At 43.3% G+C, this 13,220-nt stretch overlaps 1 protein-coding gene across 1 annotated transcript in view; it reads left to right on the top strand.

Annotated features, from left to right (window-relative positions):
• SATB2 (SATB homeobox 2) overlaps positions 1-7,413 on the top strand; it is a 112,069-nt gene extending 104,656 nt beyond the window's left edge. The window contains exon 9 of the mRNA XM_010564396.1: positions 6,307-7,413. Coding sequence (XP_010562698.1) covers positions 6,307-6,762 — 456 coding nt within the window. The 3' untranslated portion in view covers positions 6,763-7,413. The remainder of the gene's footprint in view (positions 1-6,306) is intronic.
• Positions 7,414-13,220: the final 5,807 nt, after the last annotated feature.

Below are 13,220 nucleotides of genomic sequence, written 5' to 3'. Positions count from 1 at the left end.
AACCCAAAGAAAATACTTCATTTGGAGCTGCGACTAGTGCTGCAGTGTTTACCCAAATGAATGTATTTTTGCAAGGGGAAAAAAAAAAAGAGTAGTCTAACAACTACATTTTTAAGAGGAAAAAAAGGAACACAGGTGCAAATTGTAACTTCTGCTACAGTTTCTTGTACAGACATTCCTAGGAAACCTGTAAAGTGTCTTGGCACAGTGATTGTGTCTAATTAATGCTCTTAGCCCTGCGAGCCCCGGACTGGGAGGCTGTCAGGGTGCAAGCCTGTTTATGGCAGCAGCTTGCTCTATTCTCTTCTTGCATGTTTCTGTATATGAAGAAAGAGGGAATGGGGGTAGGGAGCATAAGGCTGTTTGTTTGCATAGATAATCGCTCGCAGATTATTCCTGTAAGATCTGCTAAGAGGGACAGTGCCTCCTTCTAGGTATAAGACTTCTTTGCAAGGTGATGGAGATTGTCTCTCAAGTAAACTCTTAACAGGATAGCTAGGCACTGCCTGGGAGCTCTCGGCTTGCAGCTACGAAGTGTTGCAAATTCCAGCTACAGGTCTCAGTAAAATGCAGCTGAACACTGTGTTTAGGCTTGTCCTCCACCCTCCCTTTGACTTCAGCTAGTCATTGAGAAGGAGCTTTTCCAACAGGCTTGCTTACGTGAAGTACCTAGTGAGTCCGTTTTTGCACTGAGTCAAACTGGTGGCAAATCCTGCTGACTAGCCTTCAATGCTTGTAAGGGATGTAATAGATGACCGGTGTTAGATGTACCAAACACAGGTACTGAACCTACATTTTGTAATGTGTGTGCATTCTCTCTGGCTTTTATTTTGGGCTCCTTAAGCAGGCTAAAAACTTGCTCTCTTTGGCATAAAAGTCCTTGGTGCGATGCAGTGTTACGGATGGCTACGAGAGCAATGTAAATGTGAAAGAAAGCTAAAAGCTGAGACCCCTTCCTACTGTGGAGAATAGAATCATAGAATCATTTAGGTTGGAAAAGACCTTTGAGATCATAGAGTCCAACCATAAACCTAACACTGCCAAGTCCACCAGTAAACCATTAAGCACCACATCTATACATCTTTTAAATACCTCCAGGGACGGTGACTCCACCACTTCCCTGGGCAGCCTGTTTCAATGCTCGACGACCCTTTCAGTGAAGAAATTTTTCCTAATATCCAATCTAAACATCCCCTGGCGAAGAGAAGGCCAGTCCATTCAACTTTGCTCCTTGTGGGTTTGGGTTATGAGAATTGGTACTGGCCAGCACACGCTGCTTGAGGTATCTGTCGGTGCTCACTCTGTCTGTGCACAGAGGAAGGTGGTGTCTGCTCGACAAGGGCAGGTTCTCTGTTGCAAATGCACAGTCTTGTCTTCCAAGAATGTAACATTTTTGGTGTTTCTTGTGGTAAGGGGCACCTCATCATCTCAGCAAAACCAGCTGGAAGGGAGCGCACGTGACTAATGCTGTCTGCAAAGGGAAGAGCAGAACCACATGATGAAACGAAAGAGCTTAGGGTTTTTGTGTAGAAAGGCAGTTCCTGTTTCTAATCTGCTCCAACAGCTCTTCAGGCAACGAAAGGTGGCATTTCATGGAGCGAGTGTGGTCAGCCAGTGCCTCGCTGCAGTTGGTGCCTGAGTGCATGTGTGTATCCTGCTCAAGCATCCTGCTTGGCTCCCCTTAGCGACACACCATTTTCATGTGTCTAGTTCTAGCTAGAAAGTGGGTGGAAATGGAAACGAACATCAGTGGGGTAGTGAATCCAGCCAAAATTAAATACAGTGCAGACACAGACTGCAATTACCTGATGTTCATCATTCAGTTTAGGTTCGCTCACCTCTCTTTTCGGTGGGAACGCATCTGTCTGCCAAAGTCAGGTTTCTCCTGTGGGAGCGTCCCGAGATGTGGGGAGCAGATACATGTAAAACAATGCAGTGATCCCTCCCCCCCAATAATTCTTGGCTTTAGGTTTTAGAAAGACCACAAACCCTTAGCTTATTACAAGTAATCCTGATCACTCTGTAATGATACACTACATTATATACTCTCCTAAACTTAATCATTCAATATCTCACTTCCTTCCCTGTAGGCATGTACTATTATATTTTACACATGGCTTCCAGCTGGTTTTCATTGTGGCCTTCAAATCATGTTTGTAGTACAGTGCGATTCAAGACCAATCACTCTATCTTTAAAAGTCAACTTCCATCATAGTTGTTTTCTTGCAAGTTTTCTACCAGGGCTGGTTAATTTGTTTGGAAAAGTGAGTTTGTGAGGTTAAAGTCTACCTGGATGAACCTTCATAAAGCAGCATCTTCCAAAACTGCTCTGTTCTGAAACGCTGAGAAGGCAACCATGCCTGTAGAGTTTAAAAATGAAATCTCTTGAAGGGATGGAAGAAATAAGTCCTGTGGGCATGGAAGGAAATCTATATCTTCACATTTGATTTGAAAGTAGATGGGCAGTCAGTGAGGAGGGAGGGAGGGGAAGGGAAGTCAGCTGCAGATGGTGGTGGCTGTGGAGGAGGAGGAGGCTGCCCTGCCTGTGGCCGGGGAGTGGTAGGGAAGGGCACGGAGGAAGGAGAGGGGAGTGGGAATGGGGGGCACGGTGCACCTACGCCGGGAGGGGCACCCTTCCGAGCCCAGCACCAGTTTTCTCGGGAAAAGGAAAGCTGAGCGTGGCCATCATTTTTATCCCTTCTCTCTGAAGCCCACCATACTACGTGTGGTGTTTTGTGGTAGGTCAGACCATCATTTGGGGGGTTTATCTGCACTGGAAAATGCACTGCAGCCTGTACTTAATCACGGAAGATCACTGGGGTTTCCTTCTTTACAGTACAGAAGCAGAGCAGCACTGACCCAAAAACCGCAGTGTTATGGCAGGGTGTGCACAACAGTGTGTGAAGCCGGTGGAAATTTTACCTGCAGATTTAAGAGCATAATAATGACCCAAAATCTGAAAATCTGGAACTGCCAAAAATGGTTAGTTTCCTCTCTGAGGCTGCGCATGCGGAGCCGGACATGAAGTAAGCAAATTGCCCAAATTGACCAACGTGTTTTACAAATGTAGTTCAAAGCAAATACTTAACAAAAAGGTAATTTAGATCTCATATTGTATCATGTGCCTCAACAGTTGATCTGTTTCCCATAGAAAAGCATGCTCTTTTGTATTAAATAGGCCGTATTATCGGAAGGAAATACAAAAGTGATGACAGCTTAAACCTGAAGGAAATTCTGTGCATTTATCAATCTCTCTGTATATGGGTAATGTGTCACTGAAAAATGTTGCATCGCTGAAATCCTTTGTTAATGCTGCTGGAAATCCAGAGCAAGTCCCCGAAGTTAGTGAAATAATGAGATTTATCTGTTATAAGAGTAGCTTTAGGGTTTTGTATTACTTAAGAAAATGGCAAGTGAAATAAAATACAACATTTTTCTAATATTTTACACTGATAACCCCTGGGCTATGTGTTTTCTCTTCTGGAGAGGATGGAGAGGTCACTCCAGAAAAGGAAGGGTTAAGTAAAATTATTCTTTCCCTCCTGCTCTCAGCCCTCTCTTTGGTTGATTGCTTTATAGATGCTGTAGGCATCTCTTCATCTCCTTCAAATTAAACATTTTACTGCTGCTGATCCTGTATTGTTGGATTTTTGTCATCATTATATTTGATTGGAAGTCTTGTAACATTTCTCAGGCTGGATCGTTTCTCATGCTATTTGTCAACTGAAAAGGGAAAAAAAGCCCACTTCCAACTCCAACAAGAATGAACTGAGTAATTCACACTCTCTCTGGATGTGTTTCTATCTCTGTTAGCTGCTACTTGAATTCAGCTTCTGATTAGCAATGCTACTTGAGGCTTTTCATATGACGCTGTCTGTAAATTCCCTGGCAGTTTATTTGTGGTGTTAAATCCCTTTTTTATTTGGCTGCTCTGGGCATTACAGTGTCAGGGGACAGGACCAGGAAGCGCAAGAGGGGAGATAATGTAGGTAGGGGCTGTGTGACAAATTTATGGGGCTGGGTCCTCGGCTAGTGTCGGCGATCCCGGCTCTGCTGCTTTCAGTGCTCAGTGCCGATGTAGGTACAGATCCGCTCTCGACTGTAACCCCTCTGTTTGGAAACGTCAGTCCTTCTCTTTGAAAACAGTCCATGGACAAAAAAGAAATCCTCAAGAGCAGCTGAGCGATTCAGTTCATTGGAACATTATGCTCCTTTATTACAAGAGATGTAATAAAACATAAACCAGAATATCTGTCATCTCCATTTGAGTTTCTCCTGTGCCCCAGCTCCTTGGTTAGCTCCACGTCTATGACACCGTGAGTATTTACGTGCTTGAGAGGAAGATGAATCTGTTGGTACCAAGAATCATTTGCAGCGCTTCTGCCCACCGGCAGCTCTGCCAGGAGTGTGGCAAGCCCTGCCTGTCACCGGTGGTGACACCTGCTTTTAGCTGACAGCGTGGAGCTGCCCTGAAGCTGCCTCCTTGTTTGGGCACTTTCCGTCACTGTCACAAGCGTCGCTCCGCGGCGGCAGCAGCAGCGACCGGTGCGGCAGTCGGTGGGACGTGCAGTCGTGTGTCTGCACACGCACGTGCCCGCCCTCGCACGCGCACCCGCTGCTCGTCGAGGCACCGGGGACGTGGCGCCGGGTCCTGCCTCTGCGACCGGTGCTGAGCAGCAGCTGGAGGTGTAGCCCCTCTCGGCCGGCCGAGTGCCGTCAGGTGCGGCGGAGGAAAGGCAATCCCTTGGCCAGGCTGCAGGTCGGGTCGATTTCATGGCATCTCCTCCAGGTTCAGCTCTCGGCCACACGTGTGCGGTGGGCAGCGGCTGGGGACTTCGATGTGCTTTTCAGAAACTGTGACCGGAGGTCGCTGATGTTACAAATTACTATGACAGCAACGTTTGATGAAAGAAATGGATAAAGGGCTCTTTGGCACGCAGCCTTTTTATTTATTTGCATAACAGACTGATATTCCACAGCGGACTTCCCTCTTGCAGTAATAACTTGACTAGTGTAGCATTTTACTGGGGGCTCAGTACACGTGTAAAATTCAGTGCAAGTTCTCAGCACATTTCCATTATTTATCCTTATTTTTTTCCCTTTAGAGAGCTTTAATGTAGTGTTGATTTTCTGGATGTTACAGTTTGCATCAAAGATGTCTTCTTCCTGGGTGAAGTGCCAGAATTCCCTCTTACTTGTGGAAGGAAATATTTATCCATATTGATTTTGTTAGCTCTGTAGCATTGAGTTCTAATAATTATTTCCCTGCATCTGAAGAAACCTCTGGGCAAATACAGCCCGCAATCCTGTAGGGGATTTTTGCCGGTAATCTCTCTTGTATAGATTTGGTTTTAAAGAAAGCATATGGAGCTCCTCTGTATTTCTAACAATTCCGAGCGGGTATTTTTTCCCCTGGAATAAGGGCTGCACGAGGCCCTTTCTTAGTCATTTTAAGTGGCTGTTAGGAAGACTAAGAGCTACATGTGCTTTCTTTGAACTTGCCGAAAAGGAGATACTGCTGGTGAAAATCTGTTACAAGACTGAGAAGCGTGTTTGCCCAGAGGGTTTCTCAGAATGGAGGGCTATAATTATTTGAACTCAGAACTCCTCAACTAGTGAAATTAATAGAGATGTAATACAGAGAAATCTGTTCAAGAGACACATAAAAGCCAGCTCTTGTGAAGCAACTGAACTGACTACGATGTCATTCTTCATAGAAGGGAAATCTTAACAAATCTCTGTGCTTTTATTATTAATTTTTTTCTTCCATAAAGCAGCTGTGATGGATTTTAATGCCAAATCATTATTCATGATAAAGTAGCACCTGACAATCCCATGTGTGACTAGGCCTTTGCGGTGCTTGGCATCTTGTAGAAACGGTGAGAGTCTCTAGCCTAAAAAGATGAGAGGAAACAAGGAGGGGGGAGAAGAGGAGCAAAGCAGGAGAATGACTTGTCTGAGATGGGACAGCTGGCCGGTCATCATGGCCACGAGACTGTAATACCTTTTGACTTAATTTTTATTTTGGCTATTCTATATTTCTTTTTTTTACTTGCATTTTGTATTTCTTACTTATTTTGTGGTTTTATGTTTCTTTTACATCATTTACCTTTTATATCACTTTCTCCTTTCAGTCTGTAGTTACTGGTAGAGCTGTCTTAGAGGTGAGAAAGGTAGTGGAAAATGAATATCGATTTTCTTTTCTTCACCAAAGTAAAGTAGACCCTGTGTAAAGACCTGTACAGGTGCCCTTATCTCAGGCACCGTCAGCATGTACATGAAGTCTCTGTCTGTTTGATCTTGTAGGTGCTGCACAGACAGCAGTCCCAGCCTGCGAAGGAGAATTCCCCACCTAGAGAAGAGGCTCCTCCTCCACCCGCTGAGGACAGTTGTGCCAAAAAGCCAAGATCCCGTACCAAGATCTCCTTGGAAGCTCTAGGTATCCTTCAAAGCTTTATCCACGATGTGGGTCTCTACCCTGATCAGGAAGCCATCCACACCCTCTCTGCTCAGCTGGATCTCCCCAAACACACCATCATCAAATTCTTCCAGAACCAGCGTTACCACGTAAAGCACCACGGGAAACTAAAAGAGCATTTGGGAACGGTGGTTGACGTGGCAGAGTACAAGGATGAGGAGCTGCTGACGGAGTCGGAGGAGAACGACAGCGAGGAGGGCTCTGAGGAAATGTACAAAGTGGAGCCTGAGGAGGAGAACCCCGACAAAAGCAAGGCGGCTCCAGCGGACATCGACCAGAGATAATGTGAGATAGGAGTGCGGAAAGCAATACATTGATCCAAGGATTTTCTGTTTTTATTTTTAATTTTTTTCTCCTTTTATTTTTTGTTTGTTTGTTTCCATTGCGCATGATCCATGTGCAAACCGAATGAATTCAGCATTGCCCGATCAGACATCGCCTTGACACAGACACTCGAGTGTTACACTTCCTACGTTTGACTGAAGTAATCATTGTAATCACATAGGATTATGCCTTCATTAATCTTGCACTTATGAAAGGGACATCTAGCAAGTAAATGGGAAGAAAAAGTCCTATGAAATCAATGAAGGAAAATTTACAACTTTGTGTGTATATATATATATTTACATAAAATATATATATATTAAAATTGCATGGGACGGAACTTTACAAACTGAAAGTATAGACTGTGAAATGAGTTCTTTAAAGATGAGACTTGTTTATGTATTAAAACCACTTCACAATGAGTTGCTTTGGCTTTTTGATAAACTGCCGTCTGCTCTCAGGGTGTGGTGACTATTTTTGAATTCCTATTTATTTTCTATGTTTATCCCTTTTTTTTTTTTTTTCATTATTATATGGCTTCCTATCTGGCAACTTGATGGGTAATTTTTGAGGTATGTATTTAAAGACATAAATCAACACTGCCAAAAAAAGAAAAGAGGAAAAAAAGAGAGAAAATGGAAAAACAAATCAGGGCACCTTAAAAAGAAAACTAGTAAAGTTAAAGTACTTTAAACACAATGCACACTTAAAAGGATACAGCATGTTCCACTCTCCAGACAGTCCTTTCCATAGTGAACAGATGAGTTTTCATGGGATTCAAAATGACTAAAACTGAAATTCAGTGCATAGAAGACTTGTCCGTTAACGAGGTCTTTATAGAAAGAGAAGAAAGATAATGTGTTGAGATTTGATGTATGGAATTCATACTATGAACCACATTTTACTGTGGATTTTATTTACCTGTTCTCTGTTTCAGATCTTAACATTTATAAGCTTCCTTCTTGTTGCTTTTTGTTTATACTGAGGTGAAACACACGCGCGCATGCGCGCACACGCACACAAGTGTAAAGTTACATTGGGACACAAAATGCCACAATCCCAACAATCCTGTCCAGGTAAATTGCTGACAGACCGAGGATTTGCGTTGCTGACTTCCCATTCGCCCTTCTCGCCAGCCTCCCCCGTGTTTCTGTTTTAGCTGGGCTTCCTCCGTGTCACGCGTTTTGTGCCGGTGAAATGAAGTGTTTTCAGCCGTGGGTCCCGGGGGCTGCAGCCCACCTCCAGTGCGCGGCGTCCGAGGCGCGGGCGCTTCCCGGCCTCCCTGCCGCGGGGGGCCGCAGGCGCACGAGGCCCTTCGCACCCATCCGCCTCCCTGTCGAAGGGTTTCACAGCGACCTAGCTGGCAGCTCCGTTACATAAAGCAGAGCTAATACTGACTGACTCTTCCATGGCATGAGCACTAAAGCTGCAATCTACTATAGTGTCCACCCGTTCTGAGGCATCGTGTCGAAAGAGACACCAAGTAGCATTTACTTTTCACTTCCATGCAATGATTTCCGAGACAAGACCTCACCTTTGCTACTCTTGCAGCTGGATTGATTTCAGGCGCCTGTTCAAACCGCAATCATAACCGTACCAACAAGGCTGCTGGGTTTTTTCTTCCTTTTTTCACATGGGCTTTTCATGTAACCTTGACAAAGACCTCACGCAATATCACTTTGAAAGTTTCTTTCTGTTTACTACACCAGGCAATGTAATATAACTGTTAATACTATTTATATATTTGAAAGGTATAAAAGGTAGGAGTTAAAAACGAAAAACAAACCTCTACGTGTAGATATTTACTCAGAACAGACAATATACAGGGAGAAGACGTTGCAATACAAGCTAATTCTAGCTGCTCAGTAACCTCTGGAGTTTTTAAGGGATTTTTTCAAAACTAACGTTTGAAACGTAAGAGTATCTCTGCATAAATTTCATATACCTTTGCAAAATGATGGTGGGTTGCTTACTCAATGCCCCTTTTGCTCTTCATCCTTTATTTCTGTAGTATGCTGCAGCTTTAATCAGAATTTCAATGGTTGCTGCTTTGTGTTTCTCTCAGAGCTACTCTTTGAAAACTGTCTTCTTATCCTGTAGCTGAAATCACTCCATACATTTGAAAGGAAACTGAATTTTACCAAGCTACGTAAGGTTGTTCATCTGATGATGGCATCAACATTTGGTATCTTTTACACTTCAACCAAAAATTTTATTAGGTATTTTTTCAATGCTGAGTCTTGCCTTTTTATTTTTAATTTCACTGCCAATTTTGCAGTGGTTCTAAGTGAATCTGTGGGCATTTTAGCCTGTGGTCTTGCCAGAACTTTGCGAATTACAATGCATATATGTCTATTTATTCAATATCCATCATATAATATCTATTTGGAGAAAGAAACTTTTCTTGTAGTGCCTCTTAACAAAGCACAATTTTCCGCCTTTTTTTGTGAAATAAAAAATAAAAAAAACAAATTGTGTTTTATTGCGGTATCAACAATGTGAATAAGGATTAACATATTGTAAATGTTCTTTTTTCCATGTAAATCAACTTTATCTTTGTTATCACTAAGTGATAATTAATTTTTAACTTATGTGCATTGTTAGGCTGTTAGAATTTTTTGGTTGTTGAAATAAAACGCATTCAATAAATATGACTTAATTTGTCAAGTAATTTACTGGGCCTTTTTCTTTTCTGCTGAGTTCAAGTGGAACAAGGTCTGCAAAATGGAGAGGGCATAATTGCATATTGAAAAAAAGAGTTGATCAGTGTTAGTGGAGTTTGAAAACCTGCATAAGCCCCCTGGGGTCGGCACAGCTGACAAATCTATGTCACCCAGGACTGATCTGTTGTGTAACTGGCTTTTTATGTACACACATCTGCACACGCAGAGAGTCTCCAACGGGATCAGGAGGAGAGTGTGGGTGCCACCAGCCTGTCGGAGAACAGACTCAAAACACACACATAGAGATCCACTTCCAGGCTGCCGTCTTCTTTTGCTGGTAGATATTTTCTGTTTATAATTAAAAAGCCACAAATGACTGCGTGTCAGGAAACTTTTTGAGCACACATGTCCATGGTTAATGGACATAATAAAAGGCTTTATTATATTTATAGCAGGGCATCCTACTGAGTGTCTAGAGGAATGCCGGAAGGATTGATGTATCTGAGAAATGTGTGAAATGATTTTGGGGAGAATACAGATAAATGGAAAAAGTTGCTCAAAATTCTTAAGCTAACAAAGTGGTGAGTGCCTGGATTTAATCCTAGCAGACAGATCATATACTGTACATCAGACTTGAGTTGTCTAGGAATTGAGGTAGAGCAATTTTTTAAAGCTTTTTTTTTTTTTTTGGTAGTTCCAATGCAATAGTTCTTCTTTTCATGGCTTATTCACATCCTATATAAAATACCTATGCAGTCCCTTGAGGAAAAAAATAAGGGGGTGGGGGTGGAAATAACCACATTTTTGGATATCCAGCCACCTGCTTGTCACTTGAGTTTCCTGTTTGTATCAGGAAAGCGCTGTGACTCAGAACACCTGGAACCTGGTGCTGGTGAGCTGCTTCAGGTCTGAACTGAGGGCACAGTCCTGATGCACAAGGCATGCAGGCCAGGCTGGGGTTCTGCTGGTCTTCATGGGCGTGGGAGGTGACAGAGGGCATGAACGGGCCTTCGAAACTGCGCCCGCACCCCGGGCAGATGCTGTGAAGGTGCTCATGGTGTTGGATTTGGTGTCCTATTCTGCCTGCCAGTGGGACAAGAAACAAAAGGAGAAGCAGCTCTAGCTTCACTGGTAGACAATTTTACACATGCGCACTGTGTGTGTGTGTGAAGCTAAATAATATTTCGAGAAAGACACACACACACATATATATTTTAATTGGGGGGGGAAAATCCTATAAACATATGGGTTCTTGTTCCAAACCATAAAAAAAAAAATCATTTAATAGCTGCTATAGCAGAAATATTTCTATTAATGCTTCTATTTCTCTATACATGCTGCTGCTCCTATTTGTTGTTCATGTTTTAGTCATCCAGACATATGTATTTCCAATTTCAAACCTGTGTGAATGAAAAATAAACATTTTAAGATTAGTTTAAAATGGTTTTAAGATTATGAATATACTGTCTATTGCCTGAAGTTCATTGTTGCTTTGATAAAAGTATCCATTACTTAGTAACCAATTATTTGCTCTAGATTAAATGGATTAGAATCTTTCATTGATGAAATTTTGTTTCTATCCTGAACCTGTTATACATGGAGGGATAAAAGCTAGATACATTTGACAGTGAGCAAATGGCATCTTAAAATCATAAACGAGTCATTACAAAAAATCTCAACTTACAATATAAAGTGCAGTGATTAATTAAAGATGCAGTTTTAACTTATTTATAGCCATTAAAAAAACATACCAGTTTTAACACTGAATAACATGAGCCAAGTCATCCAGGGGAGAGATGCTGGCAGCCTGAGACTTGGGGAGCAGGCAATGTGACAAAGCCAACAGGGAACAGCAAATGCAGGCCACCCTTGAAATCTTTGGAAAAGTTCACGGAAGCAAGGATGGAAAGAGGTGGCTCTGGCGTCACTGCCAAGATCCCCTTCTTTTTGCTCACATATAGACAGTTCAGGAGTGTGAAAGCCCCATCTCACTGCGATGGCAGGAAACCTGTGTGCTCACTGCTTGGCTGGGGTGCAGACAGCAGGGAGCTTGCCAACTGGAGAGCATGCTGTGGGTGAGTCAGCCCTACCTCAGGCAAAAAGATGATACGGGTGAGGGAGAGACAGCAGCAGTTCAAGTGCAGATTTCTGCGCTTCCAAAATTTTTGGTTGCTGATGGCCAAACGCTGGGCTTGCTTGACTGGTGGGTGTGGTTCACTGCAGTCGGGGCGAATAAAGGTAGTAGGAGGCAAGGTGAGGCTCACATGCTGAGCTGGTGAGCTGTGGCTGCTGTTCCCATCTGGTTTGACTGTGTGAAAGGCTGCCCTGCTGCTGAGCAGCTCACCTCTGCCGGGGGTCCTACGCACACACCAGGCACATTGCGCTCCACCCCTGCAACTGCCGGCTCTGTCTGCAAGGCAGCGTTTGCGCAAGGCAAGAGTCATCCCCTCTGTCCTGTGTTAGTGTTTCAGGAGCTACAGCCAGTTCCTCCTAAGAGGAGGGGTGTAATTTACCCTTCAGAAGGGGTCTGGTCTTGATTTGAAGACCTCAGGAGCTGGAAAATCTACTGCTGCCCTCAGTAGTTTGTTTGAATGGTGGTTTCTCTCCCTGCTAAATCTGTACCATATTCTAAAGGGAATTTGCCTGGCTTTTCTGTCCTGGTTTTGTTTTTTTGTTAGGCTTTTCTCTTCTGGGTGAAAGTCCCAGGTACTGGGGGATGGTTTTTTCCTTCCGAAGTAGCTGTTCTGATCTGATGAATTTTCTTGAATTGAGGCCTTAGTATTCAACTGATGCTGATTGTTGCTATTTCAAGGAAAAATCTCCTTTGGCTAGTCACAGAGTTCCCCCTTGTACTCCTTTTGAGTGTGCATCAAGACAATAACAGAAAGAGAAGCTTTTTAATAAAAAAGCTATTTGCTGTTTGTGAACCTTGAATGTTCACAGATACTACCTGTCACTGTTTAAGTTACATGGGTTTATTCTGCATATATGCTACATAATTATAGCTTTTAATCTCATCTTATTAACCGTGAGAAATGACATACCTTGGCATGGGGTGAAGATCTCCAATGAAATGTTCTCAGAAAAGAGATTTTATTTTTATGACCAATCTTAATCAATAGTGTAATTTGCAAGAGCAGAAATGCAGGCAGTGTTCACTAGCAAATAAAAATTACCGGAGTAAGTACAGGAGAGGCACATGGTGGGTTGAGCATTTCTCCCAAGACCAAGAGAACTGAATGGCTGCTGTAAGAGCAGGGATTATGGGACCAGCATGAATAGCAAGGTACCTGGGTCAGCATAGATAGGGCTTCTGCAGCCTGAGAGATGGGTCACGTGCCTTCAGACAAAAATCAGAGCCCTACTGAAGTAAAACTGACGTTTTTGCTCCATAAGGAGATCCAGACACAAGAAAGATATTGGCAAAGGAAGATCAGAGAAGATAATTTCTCCTTTGCCTCATGCAATGTTTTCACACTCAAGCAAGAATAATAGAAGGGGATTTTGTAGTTCTGGGGCAATGTTTGAAAGTGCTTCATGCCTCAGGCATTGCCAGGGCCTGGCATGCATCCCCCTTCTAGGAGTTTACCCGGCTGATACCCAGGTCAGCTCCATTGCTGGCAAGAGCTGCGGTGAAGCAAGCAATACCCAGTGAGAATGAGCCTGATCTGAGCTACTGAAGCAAGACCAAGGATGAGTGCGCACTGTGGAGGACCATGGCGGGTAGCTCTCAGGGCCTCATGCGTGGGGAGGTC

The sequence above is a fragment of the Haliaeetus leucocephalus genome, unplaced genomic scaffold (genome assembly GCF_000737465.1).
Source record: "Haliaeetus leucocephalus isolate CR32 unplaced genomic scaffold, Haliaeetus_leucocephalus-4.0 Scaffold1, whole genome shotgun sequence".
NCBI classification, from domain to species: Eukaryota; Metazoa; Chordata; class Aves; order Accipitriformes; family Accipitridae; genus Haliaeetus; species Haliaeetus leucocephalus.
The sequence above is the reverse complement of the archived record's forward strand: the minus strand, read 5'-3'. Positions and strand labels throughout refer to the sequence as shown.